The sequence below is a fragment of the Lepisma saccharinum genome, chromosome 30 (genome assembly GCF_977018435.1).
Source record: "Lepisma saccharinum chromosome 30, izLepSacc3.1, whole genome shotgun sequence".
In the NCBI taxonomy this organism is placed as follows: Eukaryota; Metazoa; Arthropoda; class Insecta; order Zygentoma; family Lepismatidae; genus Lepisma; species Lepisma saccharinum.
This window is the reverse complement of record NC_139258.1, coordinates 17,384,672-17,412,655: the sequence shown is the minus strand read 5'-3', so window position 1 is coordinate 17,412,655 and position 27,984 is coordinate 17,384,672. Positions and strand designations below refer to the sequence as shown.

The 27,984-nt window shown below is 37.2% G+C and overlaps 1 protein-coding gene across 1 annotated transcript; it reads left to right on the top strand.

Moving 5' to 3' along the window:
- The first annotated feature begins 695 nt into the window (after nucleotides 1-695).
- On the top strand, nucleotides 696-27,984 carry LOC145982035 (U5 small nuclear ribonucleoprotein 40 kDa protein-like). Its single transcript, XM_083115604.1, has 7 exons — nucleotides 696-926; nucleotides 9,845-9,974; nucleotides 11,379-11,552; nucleotides 14,693-14,901; nucleotides 16,909-17,112; nucleotides 22,281-22,446; nucleotides 27,785-27,984. The coding sequence occupies exons 1-7, from the start codon at nucleotides 813-815 to the stop codon at nucleotides 27,832-27,834; spliced, it is 1,047 nt and encodes a 348-aa protein (XP_082971730.1). The 5' UTR covers nucleotides 696-812; the 3' UTR covers nucleotides 27,835-27,984.

The following is a 27,984-nucleotide window of genomic DNA, read 5'->3' as shown; positions in this document are numbered from 1 at the left end:
ACCTCAAAAAAGATACGCGTGGCAGTAGACTCGGTCTTTGTTTTATCGTGATTTCATCATGCTATGTATGCAATTACGTCTGTAACACATACTGTGAAGTTGTAGCCATTACTTTCACAAAAATGTTTTAAGATTAGGTCCCTCAGTATTCTTCTAATAAAAAACCTAAATGCTCTCGTAGTTAGGTTAAGTTCTGTTAGCATTAAAATAATATCGCTAAATGCTTTCTAAAGGATAAGGTTATAAATTACCTGTACATTCATTCCCACTAATCATAAACTTGCATTTCTCTCGTCTTAATCTGTTCTTAAGATTTGTAACATCCTCTTAGCAGAAGAATTACGTGACAGCAGCAAATTTGACGCTTATTCTTGCTGCTGACACGTGCGTGGCAGCAGACTCGGCCATTATTATTTGGATTTTATATGGATACTAAGAAAATGTCAAATCGAAATATAAACAGAACGTAGAATGTATAAGTGTAAAAATGAAGATTTATTAGTGTCATCTGTCGTGTATCGTATAAGTATTACACGGGAACTGGAAAAGTTGTGCTCATAGACATAGGCTCATTTCATTGTGCTGAAATCTATGCTGAAATGCTGAAATCCCGTACCACAGATTATTACTGTCCCATTCTACAAATACAGGAACGTTGGCCAAAGTCGACAGTGTTTTGCATAGACATACTACTAGTGTTTTGTCTGACAGGGTCAGAAGAAGAAAAAGAAGAGGGCTTAAGATGCTTGTAAATAGTGCAATATAAATTCATTAACTACAAGAGAAACAACATAGTTGTTTGAAAGGAAAACATGCCTGTGATGGATTTAAAGAGGAAGGCGGAAGATCTGGCCTTGGTGCCAGCCAAAAAAACCAGAAATGAACTGGTTTCTGTCCAAAGCCGAGAGACCAGTGTTGTCCAAAGTGTAAGTAAATATTAGTGTTTTCTCTAATTGTTCATTAAGGAAAAGGGGTAACAGTCTGTTATAGGGAAAACACATTTCTTCAATTTTCAGGAGAAAGTACTTACGGAACTGAGTTTCTGTAGACTTTTGAAAGGTCGTGGAAGTGTTTTCTCCCTTCGTTCAATATATTCGGTCGGTCAAACATGTATTTTTTGACATTAGACATTAATGCCTCTCCTATGCACAAAAGCTCTTGGTACCACTATATTATAGGGGAGACTGATTTCTTAAAATTTACAGGAGAAAGAACGGTAATTATGCGATATCGCCCGAACACTTCTCACTCATTTATTTCCTTCATTTTAGCATTGATACTTACCTATTCTGCATTGCGGAAGATTCTTTAGTAAAGTTATGCCTATTTTCATAAAATAGTGTCAACTTTGGTAACAGTTTCATGCATCGGAGACACATTTAAATCGGATATTTTGTCTTTCTCGTGGTTTGTACTTACCAATTATGTATTGCGGAACATAGTGGAAGGTGCCAATATGCTTTTTGAACGAAAACAAACACTTTTTCTGCTAAAATAAACCATTTTCCTTAATGCTACGGAAAGCACGTCACGGTGCGATATCGCTTGCTTTGCGAATTGTAACGCTTCTTTTGTTTTCGAATATCAATGTTTCCAACTCTATTGTGCATGAAAGTTGTAAAAAACCGGGATCAAAAACCATGCACGGGTAGCCCCACAAACCATGGACGTTAGCCCCAAAAACCATCCACGGGTAGCCCCACAAACCATTGATGTTAGCTCCAAAAACCATCCACGGGTAGCCCCACAAACCATTGACGTTAGCCCCAAAAACCATCCACGGGTAGCCCCACGAACCATTCACACGAGGTTAGGTTAGGTTCCATTAGCACCCATTTCACCCCTAAATTCATCGAAAAACCATTTTCCTTTCTCGACAAAAAACCGCGCGTTTCTCGAAGAAGAAAAAATTGCGTTTGTCGAAAAAAATCGCGCGTTTGGAAACCCTGATTCCACTAGCGAGATCGCGTGACTTCCGACGCTAGAGCCATCTGCAGGTACATCTTGGAAACAACGGCATGATGTTGTCGATTTTCACAAAATGCGCAATATTATTACATGAAAAGTGATTATTTATTGTTCTGCTGCATTGTAGGATGAAGTTTTAGGAAGAATATATATCGACGGAGGTTGTAAACCTTGGAGAAACTCATTTCCGTAAGTAGTTTCTTGTGTAAAATTGAAGAAATGTGTCTCCGATGCATGAAACTGTTACCGTCAACTTTTCATATTATTAGTCATTATTTGTCTTCCTTGTTCCGCTTGGGTAACAGACAATATGGCGTGCACTCGTCTTGGATCATCGCGCGTCTTGCTTGTGTTTTGTCGATTTGGAGTGGGTGTGCAGTGTTTCAACCTTCTTCACCGAAAAATACCTACTTTCGTGTTCATTATGTCATCACAAACCATTGAAGGATAGCCCCAAAAACCATTCACGATAGCCCCACGGACCATTTCCGGCAAGGTTAGGTTAGGTAAGCATAGTTAAAAAAAAAATCTGCTAGAAAAAGATACGTTTGGAAACACTGGCGAGACCGCGTGACTTTCGATGCTCGCCCCATCTCCGGGTACATAATGGAAACAATGGCATAATGTTGTCGCTTTACGGAAAATGCAAGTTCCTTACATAAAAAGTTGTTATTTCTTGTTCTGCAGCATTCTATGGTGAAGTTTTCAGTTTGCGCGAAAGAAAATGCCTCGAAGAACTTCGACAATGCTAAGTAAGTACATTTCAGTAAGTAGTTTCTCCTGTAAATTTGAAGAAATCTGTTCGGGCGATATCGCATATTTACTGAAAGGACTTACGGAAATCATTTTCTGTAGCGTTGTGGAAGTTCATGAATGTAGTTTTGATCTATTTTAATGCAATACATGTTGCTTTCTGCAAACATCTCTGTCTGACACGCTGTTTCTGCTGCCGCCATTTGCTTTCTTCACGAGAGCACAATGTTCTGTGTGTTAGATGATGTAACCATGTAGTCAGTGTTTCAAACTCGCCGTGTTTTCACTAGAACATGACGTGTAGAGTATTTTTAATTTTTTAGTACTAATCTGATATTCCCAGGACAGATTTCTTCATTTTTACAGAAGAAACTACTTATGGTAATTAGTTCATGTAGCATTGTCTAACATCTGGAAGGTGTTTTTTGTGATGTGGGTATGTTTCATAGCGGAAATTCAACCATTGACGCATAGCCCCACAAACCATTTGCGGAAACGTATGTTCTTCAGTTACAAAAACACTTTTTTATATAAAAAAAAATTGAAATTACTTTCATCAAAAAAAGTGTATGCACCTTCAAGAATGTTCCGCGAAGCAGATGGGTAAGTACAAATGTTAAAAATTCACAAAACGAAAAAGTTATAGGTGTCTGGGGACTATCAGATTTTTACCAATTTTTTTTTAACTATGCTTGCCTAACCTAACCTTATGGAAAATGGTTTGTGAGGTATTAGCATAATTTCAAATATGGGCACGAAAGTAGGTATATTCCGGGGTAAGTCTCTAGTTTGTCCTTTTCCTAACGAATACGTGTCATATATCGTTGGAAAGCTTATTTTATAAGGAATTCAACAACGTAAATCCCAAAGCGAGGAAAAATTTCCTGGAGGAGTAAATTGAGAAAATAACGATGTTGTCCAGATATTCGTAATTGAACGTACTGAGGATTTTTTTTGATGATGAAGCACATATTTAGGGGTGAAATGAGTGCTAAGGGAACCTAACCTAACAGGCCTAACCTAACCTCGTAGGCATACCTCGTACCCGTGAATGGTTAGTGGGGAAGTGTAAAAAGGAAAAGGTACTTACCCTAAGAGATGCCGGCCGCCACACTATGAACGCGCACCGCGAACACGAAGAAGCAATCACCATTTAGATAAGGATGTAAAGTAGAGTCTAGCCTTTTCTGGTGAATGAGGTTGCAACACTGCATAAATCGACAAAACACTCGCACAACGTGTCCTGAACCAGTACGCTATCGCCGACCATAATGTGTTACAGAATAATGTGTTACAGTGTTACCAACGACGCCATTGTTTTCCCAGAACATGACAATTTTAACTATGTTTGCCTAATGTAACCTTGCCATGCATGGTTCATGGGGCTATCCGTAAATGGTGTGTGGGGCTATGCGTGCATTGTTCGTGGGGTTTTGGAACCTGGAAGAAATACAAAATCTGTAACACGAAAGTAGGATTTTTTAGGTTAAGATGGTTGGAAACACTGCTTACTCACAGATGATAGACGACGCTAAAGTGTAAATCACCAACCCTGAGAACTTCTGTAAACAAACCTTCTCACCGATTCGATGTATCACTCTGCGTCAGCTGATTCATGACTGCAATGATCTGTTGTTACACTCATAGTTCACTGCACCTATTCATTTTATATAAGAGCCTCTGAATTTGAGAACCCACTCTCAAAACATCAGGCGAATATGCAGCCGCATACATTGTTACTTTCCTGGTCATTCTCTCTTTCATAACCCCTAAAACTGCAGACACTGACACGCCACTGCACTGGGATACCACTGACAGAACGTTACATAAATATTGAGTAGAATCTGTTTCTCGCCCCTTTGGTGCTTTGAAAACAAGCTCGGAGAACACAGAGACCTTCCTGCATGCATAGAACTCGCCATGGCACTACTTCCTTGCTGTTCACATGATTATGTTTAGAATATAACCAATGTTATAAAATGTCATTATGTACACAAATCTCTAAGCTCATTGAAAGTTACAATGCATATTCCTACAAAATGTTCACACTTGCCATGTCACCAAGTTATTTTACGAAGTGCACTATATTTGGCGGAACAAAAATAGTTATTAGGATGCTTGTCAAAGTTCCCACCCCAATAAATTTACGAACTTTCTTTGTCTTGTTTTGATCATCATCATCAATATATTTATTGGACTTACAGCATTGCATATGGCTGTTTATGCCCATTATGTATTTTATTTACATAAGATACAATTTACATAAAATCTACAAACAAATTTCAAATACACTCCCACCTGTATCAAACCTTAGAAATATACATTACCATGTTATATCATATTGTCTAAAAAAATGCAAGTAAAAAATATATTCAATTCGCATGCAAGAAAGAAGGCAAATTTTTGGGAAATGAATACTGGTGCAAAGAGTTAACCATAAAGGTGAAGCAATAAGTACAAAAGAAAGAGCATTGGGTTTAAAGTGAGACGTCATTTGCAGCAGCGTATCCCATACTACAAATTGGCCGTTGTTTTATCTTACGTAATGAATCCTGTAACAACACTGGATTTTCGTGTGGATTATTTTACTTCTATGACTTTGCAATGCTTTCTGCATGCACGTGGTTTTGTTTACAGAAGGTCTCAGGGTCTTCACTTTAGTGAAGAATTGCCCGCCATATTGCATGTAACGGAAGCTAAAAATAAACTAACAATAAATACTCGTAATGTGAAAAATTACAATTATTTCAGTGAAAGAAAGCAAAATCCCACCTTAAATAATGTTTCGAAATGCATAATAGGTAAATACAAATGTAAAAAATGAGGAAATGGAGGAATGAAATATGTTTTCCCTATAACAGACTGGTACCTGAAAGAAGCCCGTGTGAGGAATTAATCTACAAATTCAACTAAATTATTTTTTACATTGGAGGGATGTAAAAATACTTTGCGATAAGCAACAATGTAGAATAAATACAAGTCAGATTTTTGTTCCCAATGCTACTGTCTACTATAGTGTAACCCATAAGTTTCTGTCGCGATCGGTGCAGCACAATGCGAGAACCAGTGTTGCTAATCCGTTCGATAAAAAAATCGCTACAGTGCACCGAGGCACAGTTGTTACAGAAATCAGCTTGGCAAAATTTTCATATCCGCAAAACGTATTTCTTCAATTTTACAGGAGAAACTACTTACCGAACTGACTTTTCATACACTTTTGAAAGGTCGTGGAAGTGTTTTTTCCCATTGCTTAATTTATTTCATGGTACCAGTTTCATAGATCGGAGACACATTAAAATTGGATATTTTGTGTTTTACTTACCAATTGTGTATTGCGGTAAGGTGCCATTATGCTTTTTACACAAAAACAGACACAGTTTTTCACATTCTGAGTGTTTTTTTTTTAATTCCTTTCTTCGCTTCCAGAACACGCAATATGGCGGGCACATCTTGACTCACGTTGTGGGTATGCAGTGTTTCAACCTTCTTCACCGAAAAATACCTACTATCATGTTCGTCACCGGTGGAAATTATACATTATGCATGGGTAGCTGATGGTTAGCCCCACGAACCATACGCGGATAGCCCCCCAAACCATTTCCGATAAGGTTAGGTTAGGTTTGGTTACGTTAATGGTGCGACGGTGAGATATTTCTCTTGAAAAATACATGATTTCCCGGTCAAATATATTCCACGATGAAAGAAAATACTTCGACGAACGTTGTAAACCTTGGAGAAACTCATTTCTGTAAGTAGTTTCTTGTGTAAAATTGAAGAAATATGTCTTCGATGTATGAAACTGTTACCTATTTCGCCGGTAAATCATGTAGCTATTTTTGAAGATTAATGTGTCTCAATGCACGAAAGCTGTTACTACGTGAACCAAATCTTCCGTGCGTTCGATGATGTAACCCCCGGTCAGTGTTTCCAACCAAGCCATTTTTTGGAAGAACATGACAATTTTAACTGTTTGCCTAACCAAATCTAACCTAACCTTGCCGTGCGTGGTTCGTGGGACTATTTATGAATGGTTCATGGGGCTATCTGTTCATGGGGTTTTCGAACCCGGAAATAATTACAAAATTAGTAACACAAAAGTAGATATTTTTCGATGAAGAAGGTTGGAAACACTGCACACCCAGTGATCATAGACAACGCTTGTCAAGATTTGCACACCATATTGTGTATGAAGCAACCTTAAAACTAATGAACAATAATTACTTGATATGTGGAAAATTGAACTTCTTGTCATGAAAAAAACAAAATCCTTAGCAATGCAGAATACGTAAGTAACAATGTGAAAAAGAAGAAAATAATGGGATTTCTGAAGTTTGGCGGATACAGAAATTTTAATATCAGCTCTATCTAACGTTGAGTTTTGAACGGCATGCATTATAACCTGGGTTGGGATTGATATGTACAGTCATGGACAGTTATGTGTTGGGAGAGAGTTAAGAATACAAAGAATGTCTCCAATTTCGTTAATTTTTGGTATACTAACTAAATTTGGCCTTCTAATCACGAATCTGTTGTTAAAATGCGGGGGTCACGTGAAAATTTTTTACACTTATGTATATAGGCTATATATGTTGCCACGAACCAAAAACCATTCATGGATAGCCCCAAAAATCATTCACGGATAGCCGCACAAACCATTTCCCGTAAGGTTAGGTTAGGCAAGCTTAGCTAAAATGCAAGGGTCACGTGTGGAAATAGGGAAAAAAGCCGATATAAGTGGAAATTTTTTTTACAGCTGTTTCGCATTTTTTTAGGAACAACATTTTAACTAAGCTTGCCTAACCTAACCTTACGGGAAATGGTTTGTGCGGCTATCCGTGAATGATTTTTGGGGCTATCCATGAATGGTTTTTGGTTCGTGGCAACATATATAGCCTATATACATAAGTGTAAAAAATTTTCACGTGACCCCCGCATTTTAACAACAGATTCGTGATTAGAAGGCCAAATTTAGTTAGTATACCAAAAAATTAACGAAATTGGAGACATTCTCTGTATTCTTAACTCTAGCCCTTCATTAACTTTCAATGGATTTGTTACAACCCGGTACCAGTTCCATATGGGCACAACACCTCTCACTCGTTTATTTCATCATTTTTAACATTCGTACTTATGTATTCTACATTGCAAAAGATTCTTCAAGGTGGAATTATGCTTTTTCATAAAAATAATTTCAATTTTTCACATTACGAGTAATTATTGCTCTTCCTTTTTTTGCTTGCATAACACACGATATGGTGGGCACAGCTTGACTAGCATTGTGGATCATCAGTGGGTATCCAGTGTTTCCAACCTTCTTAACCGAAAAATGCCCCACAAACCATTCACGCATAGCCCCACAAACCATTCATGGTAAGGTTAGGTTAGGTCAACAGTTACAATTTGAGGTCGTAGTAATATCAGGAATGTATATTTCGTTTTTTCATCTTCTTGGTTGGAGAAACAGACAGGGGGTTACATCATCAAACGTATGCAACATCAGGTTCATGTAGAGGAAGGAAATTAAAGCAATGGCAATTGTGCGTCGGAGAGATATTTCTCTTGAAAAATACATGAATTCCCGGTTCAAATAGATTCCAAGATGAAAGAAAATGCTACAGAAACTCATTTCCGTAAGTAGTTTCTTCTGTAAAAATTAAGAAATACGTTGTGCCGATATGGAACTGTTACCAAACTTTGCTAAATATGGACTAACACATGCGTAAAATTACCCAAAATGATGCAAAGAAGTGATTCATTATTTGTGTGATTTTAAATAAAGTAAAAAAAAAAAAATCCATTGCATTAAAGGACCTGGTGGCTTTTTAACTGTTCACTCCCAATAAGCCCGTCCACACTGGTTCTGGAACTGCAACGATATGCGATTGATACACGACTGACACTACCACTGGTTTGAGAACTAATAACCTGCAAATGTGTTAAATTGCGACAATTGGACCACAACCACTCCTTAAGCAGTATTATTGCCTCTCTGTGATGGGCGACAGTCGGCTGCCTTTGTTGTACATTTACAAAGGATGCTGGGTTTCACAACAATAACAAGAATAAGATGTTCATATATTGCCACAGGACAATAAGCCCTGAAGCTTTTTCCTTTGTTATAAACTTGTCACCCATCAAAGCATGCCAATTTTAACAAAGAAAGCAATATGCATCGCATTAGCAGCAAAATTAACAGCTTCCGTCATACAATTCCTACAAGAACACAGGCCGGAGCCGAGAGTTAAAATTCTCAAGCATCCACATAAGTTATTTCGTTTGAGCAATTCTAAAGTGATGAAATATGAACAATAGTACTGGAGGTATTATGAAATTTAACGTTCACTAACCACACATGTACCCACACGCAATGCATGCACACAACGTCAAACCAGTCAAATACTTAAAATAAAAATATGGTGCTTCCAATCCAACAAGACTCACCACCATTTTGCCTTTCTTCTTCCATGATATAAATTAGGGCTTCATTAATACAGTTAGCAACACTAGTTACTAGCTAGCCAATGAACATGCACTGCATAAAAGAAGCAACCACTACGTCATGCTATATTGCCACATTACCGTCCCTGTCGAACGCTGTGAACCGCGAGCTGGAGGGCTATTCAATTGTTTTGAATGATGTTTGCACGAGCATGTCCAGTAATGGGTGACAATTGGCAACAATGGCGAAGGTTGGCGAGCAGGGTAGAACACGTGATGCTGAGAGAGAGGGAGACGAAACAAAAATTGGGATCTGTGCAGCGGCAAAGATATATGTGTTGCACTCTACCTGAGAGGCAGAATCATTGAAATTTGAAAGAAAACATTTATAAGTGATTAATGCTATGCATGAAGAACAAACTGGAATTTGTTTAGGCCTTCATTCAAAGGTATCACCATGGATGTATGTGTATTTATATATCAACATTAATGTACCCAACATCATAAGAACTTACCTGCAAGTTCAGAGTATCCAGGAATTTCCTATATATGTGCAAGAAAAATGAAAATGTGTTATTGATCGAATTTGTGCTTTATGAAAGAACAGCTAATTTTTGATGTTAGTTTCTGTGATGACAGGTTCCTCCTTGATTTATGTGCAAATTAACCAATATCTTATTTGCAGGGTCCTCCACGAACTTCAAGCCTATTGGCACCCATTATGCTTCTGGAAGGTCATCAGGGAGAGATATTCACAGCAGAGTTCCACCCAGATGGACAATATATTGCTTCATCAGGATTTGATCGGCAAATTTGTAAGTCTTTGAATGATGAATGTAATTGTTTCCTATTTTTTCCAAACAAGTAACTATTTTTAATTAAGTACGTAATGACTAGGGACATTGAATTTTCGCGATGCGCGAAATCGCGAAATGTGAAAAAAAGATGCAATTTTGAACATTCTGCATGTAACTACACCCCCAATGATGAAATATGCATTAGTTTTATTCGCAAAGTAATGCAAAATGTGTGCTTTTCCATGAAATGAATGCTTTTTCGCGAAATAACAGTGAAATATCATCAAATTAAGTAGAAAACATGCAAAAATCGGCAATCGAGGTTGTGTGCACAAACTGTCAATTTGTAACGAAACGTTTGCCTAAAGTTTCCTATCACTTGCAGCTGAAGAACGTTTTATCTTCGATCACATCAGGAAGACGTTGCAAATTGGGATTTCCCATGCACATAATCTCAGTTCGAAAACTTCGCTCCCTGTCAAGCTGCATTCCTTTCTTCCCCCGAATATGCAATTTAGAAATGAAGTGATTTTGTGTTGATGTTTTATTTTTGGTTGGACAGCTAAATACTTGTGTATGTGTACAGTATATAAAAATGAAGTAGTTTATCAATTTATAGCTCTTTTGTATGTTGTTTCCTCTCATGATGAATAAGTGTGTGCCAATTTTTTTTCCACCGCTGATCTAACATTTTATTTACTGCTCTCCTCAGTTTTTATTTACCATAAATTTGTCTCCCTAGTAATGACTGTTGCTACATACTGTATGTTCTTACTACAGTGTTTTAATGTTGTAGGTGATTTTCCTTATCCCTCAATGCCTAACTGAACAGTTGCTGAGCCACCGAAGAACCATTCTTATTCTTTGTATGGTTTATGTGTAATACATCACGTCAGAGGTATTTGTAGACAGCACTGGCTTTAAAAATAATTTGGTTTAAATGTGTTGTGGAACTTGTTCTTCTTGGTGAATTATTTACTGTGAGCTTGGAACGCTCAAGAAGTTAGGGTGTAAAGATATGTATGTCAGTAGCAAAATTGTAAAAAATATGTTTTTGCTAAAGTGGCAGCCATCCATGAAACAACTGCTCAATTAACTAGTTGTATTTCATTAAATGTTATTATGAATTATATATAACCACTTCTTCTGCTGTCTCTAGCAAATTTATATTACATCATCCTGAATAACCTTATTGAGCATACACTACATTGAAATTCCAGTAATTTCAATATTATGTAATCTTTACATTGTTCAGATAATTTTGAATTATCAGTTTTCGTAATTATTATATTATTGTTAAGGATGGCCAAAAATAACTAGTGAATTTGCCTGTGTTCAAAATAATCTTAACAACAGTTGTTTCAGGTTTTAATTTTTATCAAAATGATGTGGAATTTTATAAAAAATAAACTTTACTTTCAGATTTATGGAACACATATGGTGAATGTGAAAACATAGGTCTTATGTCAGGTCACAGTGGAGGTGTTATGGAATTACATTTTTCAACAGACGGAAATACAATTTTCACTGCCAGCACAGACAAAACGCTTGGGTTGTGGGACATAGAAACAGGAAATCGGGTGAAAAAACTTAAAGGTAAGTCAGAAATAGAGTTTCTGATTGTGTTTAATGTTATATTTATTTTGACTAAGGGTGTGCGGGATCCCAAAAAGTCGGGATCCCATCCCAATCCTGACTTCGGTAAATGACTTCCCAACTTTTCGGGAAATACCGAATGGTCATTTTAAAAAGTCATTAATTCTCGATGTTTTCTGCATTGTAAATGTGTGGATCTTATCAGAAATTGTTAGTTTTTTTACCAGAAATGCAAAACCAATCACTTAAGGTGAAAATGACGTGTAGAATTCGAGATTTCCAGAGCTTCGGGAAATTTCGAACATTTCCTGTTCCAAAAATTTCCCGACTTTGTTGGGAAATTGCAATTTTTTTCCATCCCGAATGTCTGGATTTAAAATATTTCCCATTCCTACCCAAAGAATTCTGTCCTGCACACCCCTAATTTTGACTACTGGATTACTTTGTATGATTCAGAATTAGGGATGCAAGTCTCGAGATGTACTGTGGTTTGAATTTTTCTGTTCACCTTCGAATCGTTTTCATTCATGTTAATGTTACTTTCCATGAGATAACTTTTCACTCTCAAGAATGCTGGAAATGTTGTAATTTCTGAAATGTAGGTTTTCTGTCAAAAGCAATATTGAGAACTTCTTTATTTATATGCAGTATACAATTCTACTCTTTTTTTCCCTTTTTTCTTCTTTTCCAAAATCTCACAGTTTCTACTTTGAATTGAACTCTTTTGATGTCTTGAGTTAAAAGATCACAACAAAGCAGCAAAAATAATGGCCCGTGTAGCAGCCAGAACCTTGGAACCCCTCAGCTTAAATATATAGATTTATTAAAATTTAAATATTGCACAATTACAAGTAAAAACCAGCCCCGTATTCTGAGAAATTGACCTGCTTTGGATACAATAGAAATAAAGCACCAAGGCAGGCATGCAAGTACAACAAACACAGAAATCCGACAACTTCAAATTCTCCAGCAAATTTCTAATTGACGAAAAAGTTGGTTTACCGAAACCAGATAGCATGGTAGAATATGCCACTGGTAATAGCATACTTTTGAGATTTTGTTGTAAGTCCATTCTGTGCACAGATAGGCTAATTGGGACTGGATCTACAGTTTAAAATGGGATCCGAATCACCGTGTACCACTTTTGAACCTGAGACAAGTGACGACAATGTACTTTTGTCTCAGAAGATGTTGGAAACATTTTCATTGTACTGTTACCTTTTTCACTTTAAAATCATCTCCTCACATTTCTGCGTGAGTTTGTTTTCACGTGAGAATTGTACAGAAAAACTCATTGTTGCAGCATTATAACAATAGTAATAACATTTATTGGTTTGTCTCTTATCACCTTAGCAGAGTACACAAAAACTAATATAAATCTCTCTTCACAACACACCCACCTGCATGAAAGTAAAGATACCAAGAAGTATGTCAATAAAAAGTCAAGAAATTATACTTGTAGTCAAGAATTTATGCGATCACAATGAATGATTCATTGATTTAGTTTATTTTACTTCGCTTTTCTGCACCTTTTGGTTAATTGTGAAGATCAGGATGAATGATGGTAAAATAAGGGGTAATATTTATGGGCCGGCCCCCATGGCAGAGTGGTTAGCACATTGTGCTACGATGCCAGGGGTCCCGGGTTCGAATCCTGGCCTGGGCATGTATGTTTGTGAGTGTCCATTCATCACATCATCACTCATCCCCATTGCAAATTAGCCAAAAGTGGCACAAAAAGCGAACTAAAATAAAGCAAATCAACAAGAACAAATATTTAGGGATGACAACAGAGCCCCACATAAGATTATACTGGCTGTGAGTACAGATGCCAGAGCCTCGCTTGTCTGCCAAATGCAGCCCAGGATGCATTAATAGGTCCAGCTTAAGTTTATCTTAACTAGTCTTTTGGTAGGGACTTTTCATTAAATAAGTTTTTATTATCTTTTAAAACTTTACCTAAGTAGGGGTCAAATAAGTAAAGGTTAAATAAAAACGAAAAAAGTGTCAATAATTTTGTATTTGTTATTTCGATAGACACCTTGCAGTGTGCTTATTGAAGAGAAGCTTCATGAAAGCTCAGCTTGGAAAGCTACTTGAGCTGAGGGGACATGCTCACCTGATCTCGCTGGCAAGCAAGGTGTTTCCTGTAGCAATATATCATCCAGACGATATATCGCATTATTGAAAAAATATCATCCAGGCGATATCAACTAGATGATATATCATCACGATATTTTGGCGATATATGTCGTGTTAGTGATATATCATCACGATATTTTGGTGATATATTATCATGATATTTTGGCAATATATATCATGTCGGCAATATATCATCAATATTTGCTGATATATATCATGTTGGCAATATATCATCATGATATTTGGTGATATAGCTATATTGTGTTGGTGATATATCATCATGATATTTTGGCTGTATATATCATGTCGGTGAAATATCATCATGATATTTGGTGATATATATCGTGTCGGCAATATATCATCATGATATTTTGGCGATATATATCGTGTCGGCAATATATCATCATGATATTTAGCGATATATATCGAGGAGATGATATATTGCCGATATCATGATGTGGAAAAAATATCGTATCTTCTGTGATGATATTTTCTTGACAATATATTGCGTGGTGGCTCAGTCGGTAACGCGTCTGACTACCATGCTAAAGGTCCCGGGTTCGATCCCCGGCCGGTTCAAATCCGGGAACTTTTCTAACGATGGAAGCGGCCCCGGCGCCCACCCAGCGTCGAATAACATAGGTACCTGGGGGAAACTCTGGGGGGTAAAGGTGGTCAGGGGCGTGATGCTGATCACATCACCCCCACTCACGACCGGATCAAGAAAGTGTGGGGCGTTACCCCCACACCCTCTATACGCCTTCATGGCGTGGTGCTAAGCACAGGGGAACACTTTACCTTTATATATTGCGATATAAAATTTCCAATATTCGTCCATCCTTAGTTTCCAGCCACCACATGGGCACACACTCGAGTTGCACAATGCCCAAATTATAGCACTGCGTTTCTGGTTCTGAAATGCATATCAATATAATATATATATATATGTATAATTGTTGGTTTCATGAATTGACTAAATATTAATTCTTTTTCCGCAGGTCATAACACCTTCGTTAACTCCTGCCACCCAGCTCGCAGAGGCCCACAACTGGTGTGTAGTGGTTCAGATGACTGTTCCGTGAAGCTATGGGATACCAGGAAAAGAGGAAACTCTCTCAGCTTAAATAACACATATCAGGTTACAGCAGTGACATTCAATGACACTGCAGAGCAGATCATTTCCGGAGGGATTGATAACGATATCAAGGTATTTGCCAATGCTTCTTGACATTTTTTTTCCCAATGATTAATTTGTAACTCTTGGCAAAGAAATTGTCAAAATATTGAGGTTTAAACCTTCATATAATTTTAAATGTGTTGTTAATCCTTCTCCTATGTGGTGTCTCCAGCACTTGAAGTGGGGGATGTTTTGTCAAGCTTTGGTTTTAGCTGGGGGATGCTTTCCAAAAAAATTGCTAGCTGTGAACCTTCCCCTGCATACCCTCCGCCTCACTCCGAGCACTTGTATGCCAAAAGATATTTCACACTTTTACACTGTAACTCACCAAATTACCGTATTTACTCATGTATAATGTGCACTTTTTTCCCAAATTTTTGCACCCAAATACTGGTGTGTATTATGCACGGAATATTGTTTTCATGTTTACAGAACATATATTGTTATAAATCTTGAATTCTGTAGTTTCTGAATATGGCAACAGTATTCCATTCAAGGTGGCGACACTAATGTGAAATCAGTTGAAATAAACTCATCACAAAATGAAGGAACGTTCTGATTTTTGTGGTACTTTGGATAAGGAGAAAGAAAATAATGATTAAAATTTATTACTGGCCAAATACCTATAATATGACATATATGTAGTGTGTAAATGCCTTAATGAAAGCAATCTTGTTTTCCTAACTGCTAGTTTGACGGTCCTGAATGGGCCTCTTATAAATGTTACGTCAGTCATGGAAAAAGTATATATTTTGAATGTTTTTTTTTTAGAGAAACTAGGGAAAATGAGCAAAACCACGCATAAAAGTTTAAAGACCATTTCCCACGAATTTTCACTTCGTAATATAATGTTCTGCGATACAAGAAAAGCAGTGCCATTCTGACAGACTTTGAGCATGCACCTCCCATGTGATGGAATATGTATCAGCGGTATTTGTTGGGTAAAGAAATAACAGAAAATAACTTCCCGAGCACTGCAAATCCATACTGTAATTTTGATCCCTCTTTCTACTATTACAGAATAGACAAGGTGGTTAAAGGGTGAAAGCTTTGGGATGCTAACAGTAGAGGGACGGGAGGAGGTGGCTTGGGTTGGTGACTTACTATTTACACGAGGATATTCTCCTCTTGGTACACATAGCAACAGGTGACTCATTGAATAGGTGTGATGTCATTCATTTTTGATCGGCATAGCAACAGCTTTATGATCTACAACTAAGAAAACCATTACTTACGTGAGATTTCGAAAATTTCGTACTTCCGCGTTGCACAATTTGATGGTTAAATCCTATTAATTTCGAAGATCCACTGTCTTCATTTACAAAAGGGTACGGCGTTTGTGCAACGCGGAGGTACGAAATTTTCTAAATTTCACATAAGTAATTTTAAACCGCGTTTACCGCAAGCATCATGAATAAGAAAACCATTTCTTGAACCTGAATTATACTGCATAGTATACACGAGATATTTTTTTTGTCACTTTTCCCCATCAAAAACCAGGGTGCGCATTATACACGCGTAAATACGGTAACATTATTTTGAGATAATAGTTTATCTCTGTGGCAGAGAGGTTAGCACAGTGGGCTATGGCACAGGAGTCCTGGGTTCAAATACTCGCCTGGGCATCCCTTGATGAATTTCATGTAGGTATATTATTACTCATCCTCATCATCGCAATAAGCCAATGATGGCAGAAAATCAACGATAAATAACAAAAATTAAATCAAAATCAAATTTTCAGATAATGGCTGATCGAAGTGGAACAACATTGCAAAAAGTTAATTTATTTGAAAGTGACACTGAAAGAGTGAAAATGAAAGTGAATTGCAAAGACAGTTTAGAAGTGAGATTAGCCAATACTAAAGTTTCATATTGGTCCATCAGTACAGTATATATTATGCAGTATTTCTTTGCCTCAGTCATTCCAAATAAATGCTAACATGGTACACTGAATGTATGCTTATTCCATCAAATGATGCATTGGAACATGTTTCTCAGTGCAATATTTCAATCTGTTCTGATGTTTTCTCCTTTTAGGTTTGGGATTTAAGGAAAAATGCCATATTGTACAGGATGAGAGGTCACAGTGACACTGTGACGGGCCTTACGTTGTCTCCTGATGGTTCATATGTCCTGTCAAACGCCATGGACAACACATTGAGGATCTGGGATGTGAGGCCATTCGCTCCACAGGAACGCTGCGTTAAGATTCTTACAGGACATCAGCACAACTTTGAAAAGGTAAACTTCAAACCGTTACTTTTTGTGGCATTTCCCAAACAAGTATTAGAGGATGTAAATTCTATTTTTTAAAGAATGGTTTGTATGTATATACAGTGTGGCTATTCACGGGGAATTGTGTGATAGTTTCTCTCCGTAGAATTAAAAAATTACAAATTTTATTAATCCAAATCCCATTCAATTTATGCATATTTATAAGTGCCCTGAGCAATTTTTTTAAGAAGGAACAGACAGTTGCATGAATAATTAAACAGAATTCTAACAATCCGTTTAGTTTGTTAGTGTCCTTTGCAGAACAATCTATCTGAGAGACTGAAGATTATTGCAAGATAAGATATTTTGAAGTTGTGATAGATAATTTTGAGCTCATAACATTTGCGACTTGTGTTTGTGTAAGTATTTGAAGTCAGATGTGTCATGGCAAATGTGAACTCTGCACCTTAAAATAAATATTTTATATAACCGTTATCTTGAATTGAATTAGAATTTTTGAATAGATTGGAATCACTCAGACCCTTTATATTCTTAATATGTGTGTGAGTGGTCATAGGCAGTAATACATATGGTTGAAATAGAGAAAAATATCTCCTTGTATCCTTGAATTTTTGGAAATTGACTGATTTGTAGAGGCATGCATATTTCGTTTTTGACAAAAACACGAAATGTGAAATAACACATTGTAATGTTAATTTTTCATGTTTCTGAAAGGTGTGAGGTGCATTTTCCTACCCTGTTTTGTCACGAAATGATGCGAAATGAACTGCAAAATGCGAAATTGACTCTTAAAAATGAAATTTACCGTTTATATACCGATGCAACACTTTCTGAAGTCTGAAGTATCCTGTGAGTTATGCAATTAATGGAAAAAAGTTTTTAAATCAAATTTAGGATTATATTCACAATTTTAAAACCAAAATGTCATTTTATATGCTGCTTTTTCACCGCTATAACAGCGAAATTTTATTTTATTTACAGCTTTTTAACCTGAAATTGAATCTGTTTTTGTACCAAAATTTTGTTTTTTTTATTTACTAAAAATATGTGCCTCTACTGATTTGGCCGCGGTGGCTCAGTCGGTAACGCGTCTGACTACCATGTTATAAAGGTCCCGGGTTTGATCCCCGGCCGGTTCAAATCCGGGAACTTTTCTAACGTTGGAAGCGGCCCCGGGGCCCACCCAGTGTCGAATGACATGGGTACCTGGGGGAAACCCTGGGAGGTAAAGGTGGTCAGGGGCGTGATGCTAATCACATCACCCCAAGTCTTGACCGGATCAAGAAAGTGTGGGGCGTTACCCCCACACCCCCCATACGCCTTCATGGCATGGTGCTAAGCACAGGGGAGCACTTTACCTTCTTTTTTTTTTTTACTGATTTGCTTTATTTGACTTCGCTTAACACAATGTACTAACCTACCCACTCTGCCACGAGGGCTGGCTGAATACGTATTTGAAAGTTCACCGTGAAAAACCTGAATTTTATCATGGTCGTAGAGTGGCCACCCTGCATGCAGTTCTTATTAATAATATTACTATTTGTTCACACAGATGTTATTGTTTAAGCAGTCAAGTTAGGCCAGAGCTTGTGTTCACACAAAATATTGCTTGTGTGATGGCTGTGGCTATAATGTGCAAAGAATATTTATTCAATTATAATTGAATCTGGAATGGGGTCAGTTCAGCAATAATTTATTTCACATATGTAGAGGCACATATTTTTGGTAAATAAAAAAGCATAATTTCGGTATAAAAATTGAGTCGATTTCGGGTTCAAAAGCGGTAAATAAAATAAAATTTCGGTGTTATAGTGGTGAATAATCACATCAAAAGTGCTATATAAGATGACATTTTGGTTTTAAAATTGTGAATATAATCCTAAATTTGATTTAAAAAACTGCACTTATTACACAAAATAAAATTATCCCTTCTAATAGCACATTTATGTAGTTACCAGAGTATTAAGTTTATTCCTGTGTAAAGGGGTCTATTTTTGCTTCTCAAATATTTACAGCAGAATTAATCAATTTTCCGTGAATTGCATAACTCACAGGATACTTCAGACTTCAGGAAGTGTTGCGTCGGTACATAAACGGTAAATTTCGTGTTTAAGAGTCAATTTCACATTTTGCAGTTCATTTCGCATTATTTCGTGACAAAACGGGGTAGAAAAATGCACCTCAGACCTTTCAGAAACATGAAATATGAACATTACAGCATGTTATTTCATATTTCGTGTTTTCGTCAAAAACGAAATTTGCGTGCCTCTACACATATTACATTTGGACCAAGGGTAAAAGAAGTTGCACAGAATGGCATATTCTGTTTATCGTACTCATGCTTGCAGGGGGAGGAGAGTGGAGTGTGCTTCCTTATGGCCCAACTTGAACCAATGTAGGGGAAGAGGCATGAAATCTTTTGGCCGAAGATTCTTTTGTTTGTGGTCACACTGTGTACTTAATTTTACAGCATTTTGTTATAAATAGAATGCCCTTCCTGCCTTTGAAATCTTGTAAAATAAACTGCGCAATATGTGCCATGTTTTGGGTTTTCGTGATATACAGAGTTTTGCATATTGTATCTACCACCTTCAAATGACAATGGAAAGACGATGAGTGCTTTTAGTAACATCATATGGTTATGAAATAAAAATATGCTTGGATGCACTGTTCGAGGTGAAGGAGAAAGGCTGCCATAGTGCACGTCTCAACACGTCCTGTGGAATACGTGCTAGTGCTGATGGTTCACAATAGTGCCTGTGGCTCTTCAGTGTCTAACCCTCCTCAAAATGCTGTGTCTCTGGAACAGGTGCATGGCGATTTTCATTGTTCCACCACGGTGCCTGTCCACGTCTGCACCGGCCAACGCTCCATGCTATACTAATTACCTGACCCCCAACTCTCCACTGATATAGGTATGCCACACATGCGAACGTTTATTCTGACAGGGTTGCCAAATCAAATTGGTAGATACAATATGAGTTACCCTGTATATGTAATATTTGAAGTACTCATGTCAGTGGTTATACTTGAATATATTTGCTGATTTGTGTTAATACTGTCCCATCAAATTACAATAGGCCTCATTTAGGGCTGGTACCACTTTGCAACAGTTTATAGTAGTTCAGAATATTTAAAAATTATAATAATTCCATTGCAACTACATCATGGCATACTACCAGAGTTTTGCTTAAAAATATCCATAATTTCACTTCATATGATTATTTAATTCCAATGCTACGATGCCAGGGGTTCCGGAATCGAATCCCGGCCTGGGTATGGGCAGTGGTAGCATCGTCGCCTTGTAATCAAGGGGTCCCAGGTTCGATACCCAATGGGGGCACATAGTGGTTCAGATTCCACCTTAAACTGTAGGTACAGTCCCGATTAGCCTTACTGTGCATAAAGCGGTCTTAAAACCCCAAATCAACTAACAACAACTAACCATTCATCATGTCACCACTCATCCCAATCTTCGCAAATTAGCCAAAAGTGAAGTAAAATAAAGCAAATGAATGAAGGAATCAATTTAATTACAAAATCCATTTCTTTGTCGCAATGCTGCAAAAATAATGCCAATTTATTACAGCTTTTCCGGTACTGTATTGGTATCAGAAAATATTGGATTTTATTTGCTGATACTGGCGAAAACTTTTCCGGCATTTTAATTGTACATTGAGTCTGCAAAAATGCAGTGCTAAACTTTCGCAAAGTCTAATTATTCAGGAAATTATGCAAAATTTGAAGTGTCAATTGAATTTGTACCAATATTATGTGCAAAAACTACTTTGTGATTACGTAACAGGTATTTCTTATATTCTGTGGTAGCACTGTTATTGTGAATCTTTGACTGAAGAAGACCCGGTTAGAGGATGGAAACATTACATTTTAGTTCATAAGTTTTTCTACAATAAATTTAGCCTTGGTCAACATTTGATGGTTTTATTATGTTCTGATGTATTTTTTAATTCTTTAAAGCAAAACTGGTAAATTAATGCTTATAATTGCAGTGAAATGTTCACACACTAATATTAATCAATATTTTGAATAAATTTTAATTGTTACAATTTTCAAGCATCGGTATTGGTGGGAATCCGTAATCAAAGTGGTATCTGCTCGGTTCTAATAAATATGCATTTTGTATAATTTTCTGGATATTTAGACTGTGCACAAATTTTTATGTGGCTTTTTTGCGGATGCTGCAAGAGACTTGGTCTGTGAAAAAGTATCAGTCGAGCCAGATATTTATGGTGAATAAAACATCAAGATTTTGGTACAAACACTGGGCATATTTTGGGATCGAAAGCAGTATATAAAATGGCATTTTGATGTTAAAATGGTGAATAAATACTTAAATTTGAATTAAAAACTATACATATTACACAAAATATTATTTCACTTCTAATAGCACATTTATATAGTTGTAAATTAAAAAAAAAAGTAAAATGCTACCCTGTGTATCGCACCATGCCATAAAGGCATGTAGGGGGTGTGGGGTTGAGCCACACACTTTCTTGATCACAGCCAAAGGTGGGGGTGATGTGATCAGCACCATGGTCTTGCTGCCTTTACCCCCCAGAGTTTCCTCCAGGTACACATGTTATACAATGCTGGCTGGGCACCGGAGCTGCTTGAACAGGTGGAAAAAATTCCGGTTCTCCCCTGCTGGAAATCGAACCCGGATCTCTTGCATGGTAGTCAGATGCCCTAATGACTGATCTGCCCTGTGGCTTTTATATCGTTGTAACAATATTAAATATATTCTTGTATAAAGAAGCCAATTTTTGCTTCTCGAATATTGACAGCAGAATTAATAAATTTCCCATGATTTGTGTAACTCTCGGGATAATTCAGATCTCACAAGGTGTCACGTTGGTAAATAAATCCTAATTTCGTGGTTAAGAGTTTATTTCGCATTTTGCAGTTCATTTCTTGACAAAATATGGAAGTAAAATGCACCTCACACCTTCCAAAAACATAAAAAAATTAACACTATAATGTGTTATTTCACATTTCATGTTTTCGTCAAAAACGAAAATGCATGCCCCTAAGTATCAGCAATTAATGCTTTTCGATACCACTGATATTGACCCAGTCCCAGCCTGAATATTTATGTTTTATGGTTAAAACTTTCATGATTGTTGCAAGATATCTTTTTCTGTCTGATTTTCTAGAATCTTCTACGATGTTCATGGGCTCCGGATGGTTCGAAAGTGTCTGCAGGATCGGCAGATCGTTTTGTGTACGTCTGGGACACAACGTCTAGGAGGATACTGTATAAACTTCCTGGACACAACGGAAGCGTCAACGATATTGACTTCCATCCTAAGGAACCAATCAGTAAGTAATGTTTGACATACTAGAAGAAGTCTGCATAGAGTGCACAGTTCTGTTATTCTGCTAATATTCTTATGAATGCCTTGTCAACCTACTGTATTTGTGAAAGAGTGTTATTGTATGAATTTGTGGCATGTAGAACAAGCGGAGGTAAACAGGTGGTTCCGTGAAAAAGAGGGTGCCACAGTATTTCTTCTCTCTCAGTGCGAATGGTCTTGCTCTCCTGCTTACTGACTTCTAGAAGCGCAAGTGAGTTTCTCAAGCCCAAGGCAGTGTTGCCACATGAAGGGAAATTCGAACCAAAAAGGTTTTTAGTGAAGGGAAAAACAGTGTAAAAAGGGAAATTTTGCCCCTTGGAAAGGGAAAGTAGACCCTCAGATTGTGGCAACACTGGCCGAAGGTTGATTATCATAATTTAAATCACTTTAAAATAATATTTTATAGGATAATGTACATAAGGATTTTTGTGTATACAGGGTGTCATTTTAATTGCGCCCACGGACCACGGAAACGTATAGAGGACATCAAAACAAACAACTTTTCTCGGTAACATTTTCCTCGTTGGTGCGTCGTTTCGGCGCTACAGTCGTTCAAAAAAGCCCGTTTTGCCGCCTGAATGCTGGCAACCACACACAACATTTGATTGCATTTGTGACGTCATATCCCGTTGTGAAGCGATGCGTTCCAGGGTTGCCAGGAACACACACAATCTGTGAAAAATGACATAGCTACAATCAGCCACATTATGTACCGTAACACAAAACGAGAAAACACGTTCTTTAACCTAACAGGAAGTAAACAAACGATACGAAAAATAGTAGAAAGGAAATAGAATTCAAGTGGAAGTGGTCATATCGAATTTTGTCTCAGCTTACATATCAAATATTTGCAAATCTAATTACCAAGTTGGCATCTACAATATAGTCTATCCACTTCGTTCTTCTGATACTATTTGTCTGTGACACACTGAACAGATGACAAAATAGAAATGAAATAACTCAAAATTCCAAAGGTAAGCAACAGATAATATAATGTATATTCAGAGCATTATGAGGCAAGTGTCAAAAATGATTGAAAATACAAGCTCTAAGACGACTATGTGTTTATCTATGCACCGGATACGCATGTAATAGTTTGCAAATGTGAACAGGGCAGTATATTCGGTACTGATTCATCATTAGATTGTTACTGTGGTTGTACTTGTTTTAGCCGTAATATAACAAAGTGAACCTCGGATACTTCCGTTATCAGCACAAAAATACCGCATGGCATCTGGACATAAACCTGTAGATATCAACCTTGCAACAAGATTTGCAAATATTTGACATGTAGTTGGGCGTAAACAGCCACGTGTAAGCTGTAAGTCCAATAAAATGTATTGTTGTTGATATTTTAGATGTAGACAGACAAAATCATTTGACATTGACATTTCATTTTGAATATGTTTTTTACCATTTCTCATATCGTTGGTTCACTTCCCCCTTCCCCTGAGATGACTGCTGATCTTTTGGCTGGTAGGCTATGATGTTCGGTCTACTGGACGCGTTTCTCGCTTCGTTTTACAGCTAATAATGTGGTTGGTAGTTTGTCATTTTTCACAAAATTTGTGTGTTCCTTGCAACCCTGCCGTGCGCTGTTTCGTCACAGGATATGAGGTCACAGGTACGATCAAATGTTGTGTTGGGTTGCCAGCATCCAGGCGGCAAAACTGTTTTTTTTTTTTTTTTTTTTTTTTTTTGAACGGCTGTAGCGTCGAATCGACGTACCAGTGAGAAAAATGTTACTGGGAAAAGTTGTTTGTTTTGATGTCCTCTATACGAATCTGTGGTCCGTGGGCGCCATTAAAATGACACTCTGTATATCAGAATCAATTTTGATGAAAGTCATTAATCTCGTAATCATTTAATAGTGTTTATTATGCTCTCTAAGAAAGGAAACAAGGTATATGCACAGATGGGGTGAAGCTCATACCAAAGGAAATGGAATATGTAAACTGTAACCACACTTAAATTTCTCTTCATTTAAAATTCAGTATTCTTTTTATGGGAAAAAATAGCAAAATACACAAAATCCTATTCATGTAAAAACTGTGGTGTCATTCTCATTAAACTTCAAATAAAGATGGCAGCTGATATTTTGCAAACTACCATTAAAAGAATGCCAAAATTCAGCTACAAAGACTTTAAGATTTTAAGATAGAATTATACAATATGCCCATAATGTTTACTGAAATTATTATAGTTTTATTAACACACTCAACGAACATTTCCATAGTAGGTTATGTACCTACGGTCAGTTTCAGAAACAAAATAATGTATATTTACATAATTTTTTTTATTTGCTTTCATCAAACTGTTCAAATATTTTACAGTGCTGTATACTAGAAAAATCCTTTTTATATATAAAAAAACATAACTATATGTTTGGTGCCAAAAACCATACAACCAATGTTAAGCATGTTTTTTTTTTTAAAATACCTAGGTAATAAAAAAAAGAATTGATTTAAATTTAAAATTCATGAAAAATGATTTTTTAAATAAAAATCATGATGTTTATCCACCCTGCTCAAGCCTGATATAAGGAGATGATTCACTTACCTTGTTTTGTGAAGTGTATTTCCTCATTCAGGTTTTCCCCTGGCGTCGAATAACATGGGTACCTGGGGGAAACCCTGGGGGGTAAAGGCGGTCAGGGGCATGATGCTGATCACATCACCCCCAATCACGACCGGATCAAGAAAGTGTGGGGCGTTAGCCCCACACCCCCTATACGCCTTCAATGCATGGTGCTATGCACAGGGGAACACTTTACCTTTTTTTTTTTTTTTTACCATGTTATATTTGATTGGTGGAAATTCCATCCAGTTCCTGATTCAACTAGCCAACCTTGTACTCAACTGCAACAACTTCCACTTTGGAGAATAGCACTACTTGCAAATATGTGGCACAGCCATGGCCACCAAAATGGCCCCCTCCTACGGCAACCTGTTCATGGACAGGCTGGAACAAGAGTTCCTAGACTCCCAATCACTAGAGCCAGTGGCATACCCAGGCTTTTCGAAAGGGAGAACTTATATATCCTTTTTCTTGGTAGTCAGCCCTCATTTTGTCATATTTTGCTACCTCTGACGTTCTTTTTCTTTGGAATACTGAGTGAAGGGGGAGCATTATAACCCTCATCAACCCCCCCCCCCCCTTGGGCATGCCACTGACTAGAGCCACATATTTATGGTGAATAAAATATCACGAGTTCGGTATAAAAGCTGGGCACATTTCTGTATCAAAAGCGGTATATAAAATGACATGGTGGTGTTGAAAGTGAAGAATAAAACCCTAAATTTGATTTCAAAACTACACTTATTATACATAACTAACATTTCCCCTTCTAGTAGCACATTTTTGTAGATGTCAAAGTATCAAGTTTATTCCTGTTCAAAGGAGTCCATTTTTACCTCTTAAATTTTTACAGCAGAATTAATCAATTTTTGTGATTTGCATAATTCTCAGGATAATTCAGACTTCATAAAGTGTCTTGTGGAAAAATAAACTCTAAATTTCATTCATGATGGTTGCGGTAAACGTGGTTTAAAATTACTTACGTGAAATTTAGAAAATTTCGCACTTCCGCATTGCACAATTTAATGGTTAAATCCTATTAATTTCGAAGATCCACTGTGGGTACCCTTTTGTGAATGAAGACAGTGGATCTTCGAAATTAATAGGATTTAACCATTAAATTGTGCAATGCGGAAGTGCGAAATTTTCTAAATTTCACGTAAGTAATCTAAATTTCATGTTTTACAGTTTATTTTGCATTTTACAGTTCATTTTGCATCATTTCGTGATAAAATGTGGTAAGAAAATACACCTCACCCCTGTCAACAACATGAAAAATTAAGATTACATCCTGTTATTTCACATTTCGTGTTTTCGTCAAAAAGGAAATATGAATGCCTCTACCAATCTCTGAAACCACTTCCCTGGCTGAGATCCATAGATGACTATCTTGCAGTGGGTCACTGAAATCAATAAGTGAATAAAGCCACTCCCCATGGTGGAGTGGTTAGCAGATCATCCTATGATGCCAGGGGTCCCGAGTTCGAATCCCGAACTGGGCATGGATGTTTGCGAGTCCATTCTTCAATTTCATCATATCATCACTCATTCTCATCTTCGCAAATTAGCCAAAAGGGGCACAAAAAGCAAAATAAAATAGAGTAAATCAATCGATCAATAAGTGAATAAATTATGTTTTCGCAAATAAATTACTGTATTTGCCGGCATATAAGATTCACTCTGGACACATGGCGAACCTTCCCTCACTACCTTCCTAAACGAACTGAATGACTTCACCACCCTCAAATTCACCTGGTCCAAAGACCAAGTGACCTTCCTAGATCGAATTCCACTTGTAATCCATTCATATCAAACCAACCAACCACCTCCAGTATCTTCATTACTCCAACTCTCACCCCTACCACACCAAAAAGGCAATCTCCCTAGCCCTCAGAGGCCAATGCCTCATTTCATCCCCCTCATCCTGGCAACACTACAACCTACATCTGCACCAAGCCCTAATGAACCATGGCTACCTATCCACCCTCATCAACAAACAAATCACAAGAGCCACCTTCCATATCCACACCAAACAATCCAAAACCAACTGTTCACCCAATACCACCCTTGCCTGATGAAAATCAAAAAACATACGCTCCTCTCTCTCTCCTTCCCAGTGATTGCAATGCCAGAGATGTCTTTTGGGACAAACCCAGTGTCATCTTCCATTGCAGTTACATTGTTGGAGCCTAACAACCGATTGTGAAATGAGCAACCATTTTTCAATTGATATTCTAGGGATACCGATACAGTACCGATATAAAATTTACCAATAGCGATATTCGATATTCTACCGGTCCGATATAAAATTAGAAATGGTCCTTGAAGACCTTGAAATTTTCATGGATCTCCGTAATGAATGTGTGTTTCGAGGTGACTGCAGTGCAAAAGAAGTTGAATATTTAGACATTTACTTTTTCAGAAAGTAGGGCATGGAGATTATCCATAAAAAATACAACAAAATGGCAGAATTTTGCACTAAATTATAAGATATTTATCGATATATCAGATCGGTAAAATAATCGGTAATTTTACCGATATGCTTATATCGGCTGATACCGATAGAGTACCGATTAATCGGTCCCATCCCTATGATATTCAGAAACAGTTCATTAAAAGAAATGTGTTTAAATGATTGAAATAATTGCAAACCAACAAGAATATGTGACCATGTTTTCTACTGCTTGTAAGCAGTTGATATAAGCCTCATGTGCTTTATATTTCAGTATTGTCAGCTTCTAGTGACAAGCAGATCTATATGGGAGAGATCGAGTAACAACAGACACACTGGAAGAATGAAGACTTTTATCTTGTGAAGAAGGACCTAGGGTGCATTTAAAAAGAGGACTCATTTCTTAAAGTATTTCGAATGAAATATGTGAATGTATGATGCAAGTGTGGAAGATGATTAAAATTAAAAACCACA

What these genes read in the sequence shown, in the direction of transcription:
- LOC145982035 (XM_083115604.1), top strand. Translation starts at nt 813, where the DNA reads ATGCCTGTGATGGATTTAAAGAGGAAGGCGGAAGATCTGGCCTTGGTG. An exon ending in AGGATTTGATCGGCAAATTT is followed by an intron (nt 9,975 to 11,378) that starts GTAAGTCTTTGA and finishes CTTTACTTTCAG; the next exon opens with ATTTATGGAACACATATGGT. An exon ending in TCGGGTGAAAAAACTTAAAG is followed by an intron (nt 11,553 to 14,692) that starts GTAAGTCAGAAA and finishes CTTTTTCCGCAG; the next exon opens with GTCATAACACCTTCGTTAAC.